Source organism: Episyrphus balteatus, chromosome 4, assembly GCF_945859705.1.
Source record: "Episyrphus balteatus chromosome 4, idEpiBalt1.1, whole genome shotgun sequence".
Taxonomy (NCBI): domain Eukaryota; kingdom Metazoa; phylum Arthropoda; class Insecta; order Diptera; family Syrphidae; genus Episyrphus; species Episyrphus balteatus.
The window spans coordinates 82617464-82635009 of NC_079137.1; the positions used below are offsets into that span (position 1 = coordinate 82617464).

The window sequence follows — 17546 nt, forward strand, 5'->3', positions numbered from 1 at the left end:
GAGAAGGCAATTGACCAGCAAAGCCCTCTCTCGAGCAACTAAGGTGCCCCTATATAAGACCCTTATCATCCCAGTCCTGCTATATGGTGCAGAAGCATGGACTTTAACGAAGGCGGATGAAAACATCTTGGATTGTTTCGAGAGAAAAGTTCTTCGTGCGATCTTTGGTCCCGTGTGCATTGATGGTGATTGGAGAAGAAGATACAACACCGAACTTTACGGGTTTTACAAGGACGCTAACCTAGCCAAGAGAGTGAAGGTGCAGCGCCTGAGATGGCTAGGTCACGTGGAGCGCATGGACAACAATGCTCCATGTCCGGAAAGTTTTCGACTTCAACCCATAGGGCCGTAGTAGTAGAGGATGACCTCGTCTACGTTGGCACACGCAAGTAGAATCAATCAACTTGGCATGCGAAATTGGTAGCAGCTGACTAAGAATAGAGCCGACTGGAGGAGCTTGTTGGTTGAGGACCGAATCTCGTAAAAAGTAAAAACCCGTTTAAACTAGAATCTATATACTATATTCGATCTCTCTTTGCGATATCTCGCTCATAAATCTATATTTTCTTATTCAAACAGCTTTCGATTTGTCGGAAGGATCAGAAGCGTAAAATTATCATATTGTTTTGTAAAACAATAGTGAGAGTCGTCACATGTAAAATTTTATAATTTTATATTAGTTTAGTTTAATTTTTTATTCAATTTTTTCAAAATTGTTTTTATTTATTCCTATTTTAAACTGTTCGACAATAGGAAGCCTATTTTTATGAGTTTCCTTTCCCCGAACACTACTGTTTGGAACTAGGCAACAGCTAAATTTCCTTTATATATAATTTTTTTTAAATATTTATACAAATTTATAAATATTTAAACAAAATAAATAATTACCTATTCATATTTCATAAAAAAAATGCACTTCATTTATCCCCCGAATACAATGCAGCCGGCAGATAATGGAATTTTTAAAGGGCTCAAAAGAGTCACTGCCGAAATTCAATGTGGGAATGAACCAGTTTAAAAGGCAAGGAACGCTGGAAAATGCCTATGTGACAAAAACAAACTTCTGCTGACTGTTGGGCACGTTCTAGAAAATAAAGAGCGCTTTGGTTTTATACAAAATGCATTACGCAGATATGTAATTTATATCTTCGACCCTAAAGCGGTCGACACATACAAAATGCATCCATAATAACTTTCTCGAATGTGTCTACCAACCAGTTATTAGAATGCACATCGAAAGACACATATTCATAGCCATAAAAAAAAAACGTTCATTTTAAAACCGTTCTTAAAGTTGTATCGGAAGCAAAATATGATATAGGTCCGTTTCCTATACATAAATACATACAATGGTCGGAAAAAGTATTTTGACAAAATGAACATTTTTCTAACTGATGAGAATAATGTGTAACGGTTAAACATAAAATAAGGAAGTTGACGGTTATTTATTAAGTACCTATATTATGGTGAGTCTTATGATGGTCAATGTCAGTCGTATAGTTGTTATTATGCTTCGAGGCTGCATTTTTTGTATAAAAAGTACTAATTTTTGAGGGAAAAAAGTATTTTGACAAACGTTCTTTTTCAACGTTGTGATGGTAAGGTAATGCATTTTACGTGTTTCAAGCACTTATAAAACTGACAGACTGAAAGTATGCCTTTCGTAAAAAAATTATTTTAATTTTTTTTCTTTTGAATTTCCCTTAACTGTTCGAGTATTGGTTTAATGTTGAAGTAAAAATGGTAAATAGTAAATTTACGTATTTTATTTAACTTAGTTGTATGTACGTTATCATGACATAATAAACATACATTGTATGTATAAATATTCTTTATATTATCTTAATACATAGTTACAGTTTATATAAAATAGAAATTAAGCTAGGTTCTTTGTAAAAAAATGTGTAAATTATGTGTATTAAAGAATTCTTAGACCATCATCTTTTTCAATTTGAATTGTAAAATAAAATAATTAAAAACAATCAATTATTAGTCACACTTTTTATAAATTCAATTTTTTCAAAATCACTAGCGCATCCAACGACTCCGTCCAAAAACATGTTCAATAGATTATCGTCTGGATTATGCGCCAAATATAACAATGCATATCGAACAAACACCTGAAAGAGCGTGTGATGATCCTTGCGTTGGAGCTTGGCTATGGTCATAATTTTGGCAAAGTTCTTCCAATCCCTCTGCAACAGACACAATCTTGCCTCTCCCAGAAGCTTGTACAATGTACTTTTTAAGCTATGGCAGTATTTTGATGGTGTGTTATTCTGTATTGGAATTGAACATCTGGGTTGGAAGAATACATCACATTCGCATTCGGTGCCAGGTTCTAGTAATTTCATAACCTCGTCAAATTTAGATTTTGGCATACTAACTTCTGGAATAGATTTTGTTCTTCTATGTGGTTCTTTTCTTTCTTTTATTTGTTGTATTGATTTTTCTTTTGGCATGTTGATGTTAATATGATATTATTAATACAAGAGGAAAATTAATTTTTTGGTGCTGAGAATTATTTTGGTGGATCTTTTATTTTTGTGTCTTTTAAAACAAAAACTAGAAATAGAAAGTGCAGGGATGATGGCATTGTTGATTGCGACCACAGAATATAATAGGGAGATTAACTAGATAAACAAAAAGTAGTAGATCAATTCAAAAGTCCGAAAGTATTAACAGTTCCGAAAATGATATTACTCAGGATCTACATTAAACTATTTTTGCAGTATTAATTTTTTTTTTTAAATTTAAGGTTTAAGGTATAACTCCAACGGCCACTTTTTGCAAAAAGTCAAAAAGTGAAAATTTTCAAACTCATTTTGTGACACTTTTTCTGACCACAAAATTGAAAATAATGATGCAGAAAGCTTATTTTTTGGTTTAAAAAACATTTTTGTAGTTTTTTCCAAAAACAAATACTTTTGTAAATTTCCCACTTTTTAGGTCATTGTAGTTATGGCTTTAACTACAACCATTTTTTGCAAAAAGGAGGAAAATTACTAAAGTAAATAAAATATATTTATTATTTTTGTGATTTTGCAAAAAGTGTCCATATTATGTCGATCAACACTATTTTTTAAATTGTTTACCAGCATGCCCAACAAACAATATCCCTTCTATAAAGCATTACAGGAGTTACATTACCACCAATTAAGCTTTATAGAAGTAAATTTGTTAGTCGGGTGCTACTCGTCCACACTTTCTGTCAAGTGAGGAGGTTTTATTTTTCATGTTGAATGTCAGTAAAATGTCTTTTTTGAATTCAATTGCCAATCCACTGTCAACAAGGTGGAACATTCAGAGCATTCTTTGATCTCTACCGATTTCAATCGGGTTGCATTCGGGTCAACAAAAGTTGAGCAGTTCGTGTTGAGCAACATAATGTGGACGCAGCTTTAGGGCCATTGAAATTGGTGAAAAAAATTACTTTAAACTTTTTTTGAGGGAAAATTCCATACTTTTTTAGGGACGATATTTGTTATGATTCCACTGAAAGTCTTTGTCTGTCTTCAGGCTTAACAACAGTGGTTCCTTTTTGCAAATAAACAAAAAAACAAAAGGAACATTTATTTTCTGACTAGGCAATTTGTTTTTGAAAAAAAAGAGTGTCAAAACTATTCGTGTCTGTATTATAAAATAACTGTGGAAATATTCACTATTCAAGCCATTGTTGTAAAGGGCTTAAGAAGTAGAAAATGTAGAAAAAAATATAAAAACTTGGTATTTAAAATAAACTCTACATATATTTGAGCTTTCTTCCTCAATTTTTATCACGTGTTCAAGAAAAAAATTGTACCTAAATTACGTCACATGTCTAGTCTACCCTGGTAAGACGAGTAGTTTTAAGTTCTTAAAGTTTAAAAAGGTTATGAACAGCCCTGTTAAATTGGAGGTGGTAGTTTACGCGTGAGTAGAAATCTAGTACAACAACTACATATTCCTATCTCCTCGAGTAGAAGAACATGTGTTAATTCTAGTACTAGATCTACTCATGAGTAAACTACCACCTCCAATGGAACGGGGCTAACGAAACAAAGAGACTTTATTGCTTAAACGAGCACTAACTGAAAAATTGCAGAAATTTATTTTATTTTATTTCAAAATTCTACCTGAAAATGCACATACAGCTGCCAAATTAAAATTTCTCATAACTCTATGAACACATCCCATACATCTCCGAGACTCCGAAATCACACCTTTCAAATTTTTGACATAAACGTTTTGTACCGATTCGGAACAAATGTAATAGAACTCTTCTCTTGAGCGCCAGAGTGGACCATCAGCTTTTTGATGGATCTGTAAAAAAGTGTAATTTGTTGTTTTTTATTTTTATTTTTTATTAAAAAAAAGACATTTCAACTATTAACTTAACTACACTCATCAATCTACTTCTCAATAAAATTAAAAACACATCAATATTTATTCCCCTTCAAATAAAATTCTTGTAACTTTGTTAAATGGCGTGCTTTGAATTATAATACATAAAAGTTGTGTGTCGTCCAAAAAAAGAGTGACTTTCTGTTTGCTGCTGGGATGCATATTTTCATCGTCGTCGTTGTCGACGCTTATAAAACGGCGCCATTTTAGAATGTGAATAATATAAAAATTTATTGAAAAAAAAAAAACAATTTTTTGCCTCCGTAAGTTTTTTTGTAAACAAAGTTATTCTTTTAATGTTTATTCCTAATCAATTATTTTATTTTTGTTCAATAAACCTGGTGGAATTATATCACGGAATTGGTATTTTAAAGTTTTCGTAAAACTTGACCTAGATAGGAAAAGTCTTGTGGCATATTAATGTAAGCAAAAAAAAGGAAAAAAACTTTCTTACTTAAACTCGATTTAAGGGACAAGTTTTTTAAAATTAATTTGCTTAATTTTGTTGTTAAAATAAGTTGGAAAAAAATATTACACTTTGGCCAAAATAAAAACAAGAAGAATGCATTAGCAAAGGCGCTTTCTTTCCTCAATAAAAAAACTATAATATATATGTACTTTTATGTACATGCAGTTTAATTAAACTAAAATAAGTTTTTGCGTTTGAAAAAGAAAAAAACAACTCAAGGACAGATTTTGAAGTTACATCCTTAGTTTTTAATTAAAATAATGATACACATGTAGGAACTTATGCTTTCATTGGAATTAAATATTTTGATGAATTCTATAACAAATTTTGTCTGTCTGTCCTGTATAAAGCAATGGCAAATGACATATGCACTTGATAAATTCATATCCGTTTTCTCCAAAGCGTCTTACTAACTAACATCTGCCGGGTTTTTTGAGTCTGACCGGTTTTTTTAAGTCTTTATTTAACGAGCAGACGCTGTGTGCAAGGGTCGTTCTCGTTCATTAAATCTGTCAGAAATGTGTTGTAGTTTACAACCAAGTATTGCACATTGACAAACAAAACAAAAAAAAAAGGCATCGCGAAAACAACATTTCCCAACCTTTTCTTCATGCCATTGTTTCTTCTATTGTCCTTTGTTATAAAAAAAACGGATGTCTTTTAAATTTATGGTTTAATTGTGAATTGTTTTAGGTATATTTTGTTTGTTTGGAAAACTTTCATATTAAAAAGTCGATTTCACATAAAAGAACGAAACTGAAACGCATTGTTTTGTGTGAATGTTTTTAAAAAATTCTGCATTACAAAAACACATGGTCTTTTTTTTTATAAATAACCCATCTTATTCTCGGAGTTATAAAAAAGAACATAAAAATGAAGTTCAGTTTCTTCTTTTCTATTTGTTCAATAGTTTAGCTAGATCAAAGAATATTGATTTGGGAAAGAATTTTTTGAAGGCATTTCTAACATTTCTAAGGTATTGGGTTTTGATACTGAAATGTTCTTGTTCAAATGCGATTAGGTAATAGGATAATCGTTTTATTTCAACGATACTCGTTAATGCTTACGACTGTCATTTAACTATCGTTTGACCTTCGTTCTCGTTTGTCTTGTTCATAAAAAAATTTTGTCAAACTTCGAATTCAATTTTAATTCCACTTATTGCAATGAACATAAAAAAAATATAAACATACTCAAATATTATTACTATTAAAACACCACAACAAAACGATAGAATAAACAATTGATCTCAATCTTCATGGCTAATTGGCAATGGCAGAGATAAAATTCTCGGAAAGATGATAAGTAAATAGTCGAAATCACAAATTATGTTTATAACTTAAATTTTATTATGTTTTTGAATAGAAAATATTATTAAATAGCACAAGAAAAGTAAAAGAAATTTTTTGTCCTGCTGAAGATTTTGTTAATCTACTTATTTTTTGACAGCTTTTCATAGGCGTGAAGTTGGTACGCTTTAAAAAAAAACATGGATTCATTATCGTTGTAAAAAATCGCTCTATGTCGTGACTATCGTTGTCGTGGGTATCGTTGTTTTGCCTTTCATTTCGTAATACGAAATAGGGCCCCTGGTTTTTGAGCCCTACTGTGAGTTTCACGTGGAATGTTTTCCGCTCGGAATATTTTTGTTCGCCCGGAATTTAAAAAGCTATCATGAGTTTTACCTGATAGGGGATTTACATTTTGCGCTAAACTAGTTTTTTGTTCGACACCAACATTTTAGTGAGAGAAGAGCTCTGGAATACCTCGCAAACTTTCCGCCCGGAACTCACAATAGGGGAAAAGTGAAATTCAATTTTTCGGGGTGGAATCTTGTTCACGTGAAATTCACAATGAGCTGATTGTGTCTGTTGGTAATTCCTAAGGAGACATATGGTCTCAACGACACTCTTGCACCATGGTGTACGGTTTCTTGGAGATTCTCTAGCTCTTCCCAAGTTGCATTAACTCTTGCTCGGCTGTTTCCGCCTTGAGTTACTCGGTCAACCCAATAGATCTTATTGAATGAGCGCGTTCCAAATCATTGCATAGGAATTAGGAATCGCCAGTGAGTTACGTCTTTGTATAATAGATTCGATGAGTTTCTAAGTTCTGAACCGTTCTCCTAAAATGTTTTTCGTTGGGTATACGATTAGACCGAAAATTCTTGAGAAGATTGTTTCAGAATATTGTTTTCAAGTTCTTCGCAATGTTTTTCTTTTTTCGTAAAAGCTTTCGGTGCTCCATGCTGCCTTTATAAGTGGTAGCCTTACTCTCTCTCATTTCTACTACATCTGTGTGTTACCCAATCGGGAATTTCCTGCTTATCAAAGGTCAGCAAGTGCTTTTTGCACATTTTCTCGATCCATCCAGCTACTGAGATTTTTTTCATCAGATGTACATTTCCAGATATTTTGTACTTGAGAAAGTGCAGTTAAGTATTAGGACTGAATTGTATTTTATTTCATGAAATATCCACTTAACTTAACCCTCAGTTTTTCATATTCGTTTGAAGATTCACACCCATGTCCTTCGATTGTAACACTTTAACTTTGCATTCTCGGTATGAGTGTAACAAACCATTTTCTTTGGAATGATGTCGCCAAAAACCTTGCGAAATGTTAAGGTTTTCTCCGAAGGTGTAAGAAATTCTTCTCATCTTCTGATCTAGCCAGCCGTCCGAAACTTTAATACAATTTTCACATCTGAGCACAATGTCTTTTAAATCCCTCACTATTTCCCTGAACCTCGCATTGTATTCAATAAATTAAAGGTAACCAACACCCTTTAATGCGCGTAAAATATAACAAAAAATTAATCGATGAATGTGAAATATGGCGCCATAGTTTTTGTAAATACAAATTTGAGTTGAAATTTTGCATTAAGCATTGAAACCAAGAATTAATTATCTAAGTTGTTATTTGTTTAAATTTTACTCTGTACATACTATAAGCAAAGCCAAATTCTTGATTGCAAAAATTGCAAACATATTCTTACAGCACCTGTACAAAAAATTAACAATCTTTCAAACCGTTCAAAGATCGAACTAAAAATTGAATACATTTATATTAATGAACACAAAAAAAAAAATCTGAACTATTTGGGCCCCCGAATTGAATAACTAATTTCTTTAAATCAACCCCTTGCTTAAAGTTGAAAAAAATAAAATAAAACAAAACAAATGTATTTACTGGAGACAGCAGCAAACAGAATAATAATATCCCGCAGTTGAGGGAAACTACAAACAAAAAATTAAGTGTTTCGCTTCGATGAACACTGCAACACATGTAAACATTTCAATTGCCTTTTTTACTTTTTTGATGAATTAGTCATTTGAAATATTATTTTAATGTATCTTAGTAATTAGTGAATTTGAATTTAATAAAAAGAAAATGTTTGCATAAATTTCTTCATAATAAGAATAAAAAATTTAAGTAATTTGTTACTTGGTTGATTTAAGTAACATTTCACAAATTTTTGGACATTTAGCTCTGTTATTAAATTTTAAGTCAAGTCCTATGTTGTACACAACCCTTTGTTTTACTCTCATCCCCTTTTTTGGTTTTTAGCCATGTATATTATGTAGTCTGGTTTAAATTTTTTTTTGTAACTCACAGTCTCTCGAACTCCATTTTATATTCAATTCGATTTATGCATTCAAATTTCAAAGTAATTTTTTTGGCGGGTTCAAGAAAACCACAATAGATGCTATCCTCGTTTCAACTAAAAAAAAAACTTTTTGAGTTAAATTCGCTTTAGTTAAAAGTTGATGTTGATGGCCATAGTCATTCTGCGTCAAGCATTTGAAAATGTGCATTGTCAAACAGAATATACGAGTATCTTAAGATTAGGTAGCACAGGTTACATGAAAAGATCATTTATTAATTTATTTATTTTCTTTTTTTTTTTCAAGAACCATGTGTAAAAAACCATATTTGAATTGTTAAAAATAAAACAAAAACTATAATTTTTAGGGACTCGAAATAATGAAACACAAAAGCCATCATGAAGCGAAGGTTGTGGCTCAGGCAGCACCACAGTCGAGCGAAAATGAAGTATGATGCTATTTACTATTAATATATCCTCTCCTACAATTATAAGCATAAATCTTTTATTCTTTCAATTTAAGGAGTCCGATTGCACGGCTACAGAATCAAGTTCAATGTCAGAACGTTTGCATAAAAAAAGACGAAAAAGTACAACACAATTTAGCGTCTTAAGGTAAGCCATTATTTACAAAAAAAAAAAAACACATTTCTTCTAACACTTAATATCTCTCAAGGTCCGACACGGATGGTCTGCGCATGAAAATATCAGCCATTCGACGAAAGACAACTACTGACTTTAAACGAGATGATGAGAAACGTCGTTCGGATAACAATAATATCGAGCCAACAAAATTGGCCAAGGACAAAATGATAGCACCAATAGAATCTGCAAAGCCAACAGTTTCCACAGGAAAATCATGTTGCTCTGTGTATGTTAAGGAAAGTGACTCAAAATCAGAGGCTAGTAGTACAGGAAAAATAAAAAAGCTGAAACTTAAACGAAAAAAAGTGAGTATACAATTAATTTAGTAAAAAATCTGTTCTTAACTTATGTAGATCAATATTCGCCAACAGACAGGAAAACACTATGACACAAATCAGCTGGTATTTGGTGTAATAAATCCCAATCCCCAATCATCATCCAAAGCGAAAGATACAAATATAAATCAATTAAAGGATCGACCATTAAGCAGTTTTAACCAACCGCATCTGCTTCCGGATGAAAACATTGGCCTTTCTTCGAGTGACAACGATTTGCCGGCTTTAGTCAATGCAGCTATTAAGTGTGTCGAGAGTGATTCGGACTCTCATTCACTTTGTACACAACCAAAAATTCAATACACTTCAACTTTGTTGCAAGATTTCATGGTCAAGACACAAATGTTATCAGAAAGTGCAGATAAAGGGAAAAAAAGCTGTGAAACGGCCACAACATCAACAGCAAGTACAAGTACGAGCATCATAAATCGCGGTGAACAAACGTTGGTCAGGAAAAAGCGAGGCAGACCGAAGAAATCTTTAAATCCAGTAGTTGTCAATGAATCGGCTGATTCCGGAGTTGTTTCCACCGCTCAGAGCACATCTCCATCTCCAAAAAATCACCTCGAACGGTCTCGATCACAGGCAAAAGTCGAACGAGATGTTTCGCCACCAAAGCTTGACATTGCAAATTTGGACAAAAGAATGTATGCTATGAACGAGCGAGTGTTGTATCCTCCTCCAAGGAGCAAGCTTCGAAAACAATCAACTGCTTCAAAACAAGCTCCTGCAACAAACAAATCATTACCAACCAAAATAACCAATAAAGATGACTCGCTAGATCCGGTTTGGCGAAAAATCGATGTAAATTCCAAATTTCGAAGACCAAGCGTTAGTGGTTACAAAAGTGACGGTGGCGGATTTTCTACAACAGTTTGCAGCAAAATATTAACTGCAAAAAGTGGATATGCCAGTGATTACAGCGTCAGGAACAACCATTATTCTGGATACAAGAGCGATGCTAGCGGCAAGAGTCGTTGCAGTATGAAAAGTTGCTACAGTCGTGTGAGCAGGGCCAAAAGCTGTGATGGAAAACATCGAACAAAGTATCGTCGCAAGCGAAGACCAACTCTTAGCCACTCCAAATCAGTAGTTAATTTAAATGATCAAGATATTTTACAATTGGCTGGCTTAAGTCTAGGTCAGAGTAGCGAAGAAAGCAGTGGTTCTGTGGTGTGTAAGCCAAAAATTTTAGTAGAAGACCATGAATCTTCGAATGTGTACAAGAAGTACGGCGAGATTAATCGATACATCACAACGGGCGAGTACTTTGGCAGGAGTAGGACGTCTCAATTCTCTGCAGCCAAACAGTTGGACACCAGCAATGTCGACCAAGAGTCCCAAGATACATATAATTTTTTGGGCTCAATAGGCAACAAGTTATGTTCTCGTTCAAGAAAGAGTTCGGTGGCTACCGAGTTACCATTGCATCTAAATTCTTCGCGTAAAATGAAATCACGACGCTCATCTGTTGCGAGTTTTTGCAGTAGTAGTTTCTTTTCTGGAGTTTCCAAGGTAAAAAGACGCCATCGAAAAAAAGGCATGAAATTTGGCTGCAGCAAAATGGTAGTAGTTGATTCAAAACTACTGACTGAAATTGAAATTATAACGAATTCTTTCCCGACCATGTGCCGTATTCATTGTGATAAACCGGTTGCTAGTGGTTATGCCAAAGAAAAAGCTGGCAATGAACGATTAGCTCCACAAAAGTCAATTTACCAAAATAAGAGGAATCTCAAGAAGCGAAAGCTGAGTGAAAACGTTGATTTTGCACTAGCGAACGGCATGAACTCAGCTAGTACAACAAGCAAGCGACGTCACAAGAAAACATGCAATTCTAGCCCCGATGATCACAAATTGCCACTAAAGAAGAGACATTATCTAATGACGCCGGGTGATAAAACAGAAAAGGCCGCGGTTGCATATGCTACGGAAGCTTTGAAGTCTCATAAGGAAACTGCGGAGCCAAAGGCAAATGTCCATTTGGCTAAACCAAGTGGCAGAACAGTTTCTACTAGAGCTGCTGTGACACCGAAAAAGCGACACCTCCTGCAGACGTGCGGCCCTGATGGTCGAAGTAATTCACCAAACTATTCGAGCGATTCGAAATCATACTCGGTGAAAAGTGCAAACGCAGAAAGTGCTCCAGCTGAAGTAGTAAATAACAAAAAACGTAATCGATTGGAAGGATTGGTTTCTAAAATTGCGAATGCTACTGGGAATAGTTCTGTTGAAGGAATGCCAACCACTGCTCCAGGTACACCTGCAAACAGTGAACAATCTTTCCCACCACCGGGTATATTTGAACCCTCAGTAGAGCTGGAAATTCAAATTCCTATATCAAAACTCGGTGATAGTTCGATAATTACAAAAGCCGAAGCTGCGTCTCCATTGGATTTGCTGGATTTACACAATAAAACGTTTCCAGAGATTTCTTCAAATGGCAAGACTGAAAGAGTTGTTGAGTCTTTGTTGAATAAAACTGGATGCAATTTCTTGCTTAAAAGAAAACGAAAGAAAATCAACAGAACTGGTTTTCCGACTGTTAAGCGTAAGAAGAGAAAGGTTAGTGAATTGTCTGTAGCACCTGAATCGGAGAACAAATCAGAAGCTGATTCAAAAACTGAACCAATTTGTGATCGGGTGCCACAAACTGGCGAGACAAGCGCCACATTTTTGGAACGTAACCGAACTCCACGATTATCGGTGGTTAGTCTTGAACGGCTACAAGGAACCAATAAAAAACAGATGGCACGTGAGGCAACACCGAGCAGGACTCGTTCTGCCAAAATTACTACCCCTGCAAGCAAAAATAAGAAGCAAAATAATGTATTACCGAAAAAGGAGCAGCCAAAACCTCTTTCTAAAAAGAAGGAATCATCTGCAGCAGAACCACTGAAAGTGGCTGTTAATCCTCTTTTACATATGACATTTCCGGCTTGTAAGATACGCCTTAAGCGCCGGTTAACATTAACTCCGACAGTAAATAAAACACCTGCTGTTGAAACAAATAAAAATACTGAAAAGGAAACAAATTCTGTTAACGATCTGGATCTGCCAGCAAAAGCATCTAAAGGAATTACAAAGAAATCCGAATCAGAAGGAATTGATCTACTGGAGCAGGAACCACTTCCCCTTGCTGCATTTTGTGATGCAACAAACGCCATCGATTCGGAATCATCTTCATCTGTATCAGTTCTTAGTGAGGATAGCAAATCAACTACTCGAAAACAAAAATGGAAGAAAAGCTACCTTGTGGCTGGACTTTTATCGGATTATTACAAAGTGGCAGATCCTGGAAGGGGAAAGAAAATCGCATCGAATCAAGTCAAAGACACGAGCTGTGAACCTGTTTTACCTGTAAGTCTACCTCTGTTTCCGGCACCTCCGTATTGTGAAAAATACTTCCGACGAACGCAGATTGATTTCCAACTGCCCTACGATATATGGTGGTCATATACAAATGGCAAACTGCCCACGAGAGAAACCGTTCCTAGTTGGAATTATAAGAAGATTCGTACAAATGTATACCGTTGTGCCGAAGTGAAGCCAAACACGAACAACATTGATCGGCCTACTTGTAATTGTAAACAAGATAAAGGGTGTGGCGATGATTGTCTTAACCGCATGGTTTACACAGAGTGCTCACCATCAAGTTGCCCAACTAGAGAGAAGTGTAAAAATCAGAAAATTCAACGACATGAAGTGGCTCCAGGTGTTGAGCGCTTTATGACCGAAAACAAGGGATGGGGAGTGCGTACAAATTTGCCAATAAAAAAAGGAACATATATTTTAGAATATGTTGGAGAGGTTGTGACTGAAAAGGAGTTCAAGGATCGAATGGCGACGCTCTACATAAATGACACCCATCATTATTGTTTGCATTTGGATGGAGGGTTGGTAATAGATGGACATCGAATGGGTAGCGACGGACGATTTGTAAATCATTCTTGCTCTCCTAATTGTGAAATGCAAAAGTGGTCAGTAAATGGTTTATCGAGAATGGCTTTGTTTGCTGCACGAAATATCGAAGCGGGTGAAGAGATAAGCTATGATTATAACTTTTCGCTATTCAATCCATCCGAGGGCCAAGAATGTCGTTGTAATACTTTGCAATGTCGTGGAGTAATTGGCGGTAAATCTCAACGAATTAAACCACTTGTTGAACAACCGAAACCGGTGGACACAACTGCAGGACAGACAGACGGAAGACGAGTAGGACGACAACGAAAAAGACAGGGATCAGCACGTAAAGATGTTATTCGTCTTCAGTCGAAGGACATTGTAATGACTCAAATGGTACAGCAGTTGTCAGAAAAGGATAAGCGATTAATTGCGCTGCAAAGAATCTTCTTAATCAGAAACTTTGAAAAGGTAATAAAAATTATTTCAATTGTGGTTTTGCATGGATTTAAATATTTTTATGATTGTAGGTTCGCCGGATTAAGTTAAAGGGATCACCAAATGATGTCGGTAAGCCGGAACAAACTACAACTGTTGCTCTTCCGAGACGGCCTTCAACACCCTCTTCTATTGCTGTGCAAATATCAGCTTTGCGATCACCAAGAAGTATCCAGACTCGTGGTCTTGCACAGGCTGTTCAAGACCCCGAAGTCGAAAAAATGGCCAAAATGGCTGTTGTTTTTAGAGATATTTGTTTAGCATTAGAGGAAATTAAAGGTACGTGTGTATGGTTAACTCATAAAGGATTTTTCATTATAAGCCTGTTTTTTTTTAGATGACACTGATAAACCCGAAATTATTAAACTACATCCAACCTTAGCAAAGAAAAAAGGCAAACCACCAAAACAACAAGCAAACACTACACCTAAGCCTATTGATTTTGCAACTATCCAGACCAATGTTGAGAAAGGTTATTACAAAGTTCCGGTTGAGTTTGACGACGATGTAGAGAGTCTGCTATCAGCGATGCGAGAATTTCACAAAGAAAACCCAGAGAAGCTATCAATTATCAAGAACATTTCCGAATTATACTTCAAAACAAAGGATAGCGTTTACGATCAACTAGTTGACCTAGTTGTTGACAAAAATAGTTTGAAAAGATTTCGACCAAATGCTGGCATTGAGAAACCTTCAACGGGTGTTGTTAGTAAGAATTTTTCGTCCAAGTCCAAGCACACAAAAGCAACCACCGAAGATATAATAAGTTGCATATGTGGTTTGTATAAAGATGAAGGTCTAATGATCCAATGCGCACGATGTAATGTTTGGCAGCATACGGAGTGTACAAAAGCCGATGTAAATGCAGACAGTTATTTGTGTGAAAGGTGCGATTCACGAGTTGTTGACCGAGAAATTCCTTTAGATGAATTCACAGACGATGGTCATAGATACTATTTATCCCTAATGCGTGGTGATTTGCAAATTCGTCAGGGTGATACGGTTTATGTTCTGCGTGACATACCCATCAAAGATGAGAACGGTGTCATTTGTCCTACGAAAAAGCACACATACGAAACTATAGGCGAAATAGATTATTCAGAGTGTGATATTTTTCGAGTGGAGAGGCTATGGAAGGATCAAGATGGGAAGCGAGTTATTTTTGGCCATCATTTTCTGCGACCACACGAAACCTTTCATGAACCATCTAGACGTTTCTATCCGAATGAGGTTGTTCGGGTGCCATTGTACGAACTTGTACCGATCGAGCTGGTTATTGGTCGTTGTTGGGTTCTGGATCGTACGACATTTTGCAAGGGTCGCCCAACTGATTGCACAAATGAAGAGCATGTTTTCATTTGTGAACTCAGAGTTGATAAATCGGCCAGATTCTTTAGTAAAGCAAAAGTAAATTGGCCAACATGCACAAAGAACTATGCTTTTAAGAAGTTCGATGAGAAGCTGAGAATCTCCAAAACATATGCGGTAGGTTTTTTTTTTATTTCTTAAGTTCTAACAATTTTTAATGAAATGAACACTTTTCGCTGTAGCCCCATGATATTGATCCCGCTTTGTTGAAGCAGAGACGGCAGAAGACAGATTTAGTAGAAAATACACCCGCCGCAACGCCAAAATCAACTCCAACAAATGTTTCTTCTAATAAAAAAACACAGGTGGTGGCTGCGGTTCAGAAACCGAAATATTTTCTGCCTATTAGAGTAAGTTGCTGGCATAGAAACTTTTAAGTTTTGGTAATATCACTTAGTTTTATCTAATACACAGACAAGGAAACAGAAGCGAACTCATCTGGAAGTGGTGCTGGCAGCTATAAAGAAGCTCAAATCGAAGAAGAATACTCATATGAATGAAGGAGTTATGGATGTATCATATTTGCTTTCAGGGCGCGGAGCAAGGAATCGGAAATCGATTGCGGCAAACGTGCCTACGTAGTCAATATAATTAAATTAATTGCCATGCATGAATTTTTGGTCCAAACGATCAATAATATTTGTATTATTTATTCGTAACATGATAATCCTGCATTAAATGCAATCGGTTTTGCCTTTTTTGAAAAGTTTAACTAATTCAAAAGATTTGTTTTCTTTTCGAATAATAGTATCCCACGGTAAACACACAATAGCTTTGTGAAACGCGTAGAAGGTGTAATATTCTTATATAATTGAAGGAGACAACTACTGTTTGTAGCTCGTTTTTATTTTAAGAAGAAAATTGAAAGTAAATTTTATGGCATGCGTAGATTAATTAACTTATATACAAAAATATAAATAATATGACCTTTATTTTTTTTTTAATTTATTGATTGTTTGGCGGCTGAAGATTTGGATTAAAAAATTTTCAACACGAGGCACTAGGATTAAAAATTAATTGTATATAAACTTATACACAATATTATTACTATGGTTATAATATAATTACCTATGTTACTAATTTATTTAAAATAATCAAGGAAACACATTAGAATCATTTTGTTTTTGTTTAATATTTTTTTTTCAGCATCGTATTAAAATTTTAATCACACATACTCAAAAAGAATTGATTACATTATATTGATAAATTATATTGATAACTTAATAGAGCATGCCTTTCGTTACTTACACAAACTTCTTTATTTGGTTTATAGAACATACAAGTACTTGAAATAAAATATATTTTTGAGCATTAATTTTGTCTTGAAAATTTTTGGTAATTGTTTTAAACTGAAAATTGTAATTGTTTAAAGGCATCTGTTGATGAATTTAAAATACTCTTATGAATCTAGCGCCAGTATCAAGAAAAAAATTTTTTTTTAGGAATTACATTCGTATCGAAAATTTCACTTAATTCGTTCGTAATTTGTATGAACTTCATTATACATTACGAACGGATTCTGTGGTTGCTTTTTCGGAATCCGTAGCAAATTTCCGATACGAATGGAATTTGTGATACGGCCGATTATCTCATGTCGTTATTAAATTTTAAAAAAAATTTAAAAGTTGCACTTCTAGTTACATTAAATATAATCACTCCCAAAAGAATGCCAAAATTGAAAAAGAAACGAAAGAAATGATTACCAATACATCTACCCTTCTTTCTGGATGAGTTGTGGAATTCTTGGGTGCAAAATGCAATTGAGAAACGTTTTGTCAAAACTCAACAAACACACAATATGAAGAAATAAAAATAATAAAAAAAAGTTTTATTTAAAAATATTTTTAAGACCAATCGTTTTTTCGTTTTCAAAATAAGGAAAAATCGTTCCAAATCATACAATAACAGACGCCTGTCGATTAGCTACGCAGGAAAGCACAACTCTTCATTTCTACTAGTAGGAGAGCTAGTGGCACATTTGACTAAGGTAGCTCTTGTAAGGCTGAAAATTCGTACAGTGGTAGTTTTTAGCATGCTAAATAAGAAAATCTTGGTCTGGCAGGCCTCAGCGGTGCACATCATATATATATATGACCTTGAAAGTGTAATTTTCAACTTTTTTTGCCCAAAATTTGACTTTGAAATCGATTATTTCAAAAAGTATTTATTAAAATAACTTGATTTAAAAACTAATATAAAGTGTAATATTCTGCCTTTTGAAAAATGTATCACTCATAACTGCAAGTGTTGCCGTCGTTTTTAAATAATTTTTTGTTTATTTTGAGTTACTTTTTTAGAAAATTGCCCCTCCCTCCTAAACGGGGGGAGATAGACCCCCC

The 17546-nt window shown here is 34.7% G+C and overlaps 2 protein-coding genes across 4 annotated transcripts; one reads left to right on the forward strand and one right to left on the reverse strand.

Moving 5' to 3' along the window:
- Window positions 1-1751: 1751 nt before the first annotated feature.
- Window positions 1752-2622, reverse strand: LOC129919779 (uncharacterized). Its single transcript, XM_056000820.1, has one exon. It carries the CDS (start codon window positions 2460-2462, stop codon window positions 1983-1985), a length of 480 nt encoding a protein of 159 aa, XP_055856795.1. The 5' UTR covers window positions 2463-2622; the 3' UTR covers window positions 1752-1982.
- Window positions 2623-4252: 1630 nt separating this feature from the next.
- Window positions 4253-16320, forward strand: LOC129919780 (histone-lysine N-methyltransferase ash1). Of its 3 annotated transcripts, none has more exons than XM_056000822.1 (9): window positions 4253-4646; window positions 8827-8907; window positions 8982-9073; window positions 9135-9408; window positions 9457-13812; window positions 13872-14118; window positions 14177-15324; window positions 15390-15557; window positions 15622-16320. In XM_056000822.1, exons 2-9 carry the CDS (start codon window positions 8839-8841, stop codon window positions 15787-15789), a joined length of 6522 nt encoding a protein of 2173 aa, XP_055856797.1. In that variant the 5' UTR covers window positions 4253-4646; window positions 8827-8838; the 3' UTR covers window positions 15790-16320. The 3 variants fall into 3 exon arrangements, with proteins under 3 accessions (XP_055856797.1, XP_055856799.1, XP_055856798.1); XM_056000824.1 differs by having other exon boundaries at window positions 9475-13812; XM_056000823.1 differs by having other exon boundaries at window positions 4268-4314.
- Window positions 16321-17546: the final 1226 nt, after the last annotated feature.

Bases quoted from the DNA above. Each gene is read 5' to 3' on its own strand.
- LOC129919780 (XM_056000822.1), top strand. From the start codon at position 8,839: ATGAAACACAAAAGCCATCATGAAGCGAAGGTTGTGGCTCAGGCAGCA. The intron at 9,074-9,134 runs GTAAGCCATTAT...ATATCTCTCAAG, and splicing joins ACACAATTTAGCGTCTTAAG to GTCCGACACGGATGGTCTGC. The intron at 15,558-15,621 runs GTAAGTTGCTGG...TCTAATACACAG, and splicing joins AATATTTTCTGCCTATTAGA to ACAAGGAAACAGAAGCGAAC.
- LOC129919779 (XM_056000820.1), bottom strand. From the start codon at position 2,462: ATGCCAAAAGAAAAATCAATACAACAAATAAAAGAAAGAAAAGAACCA.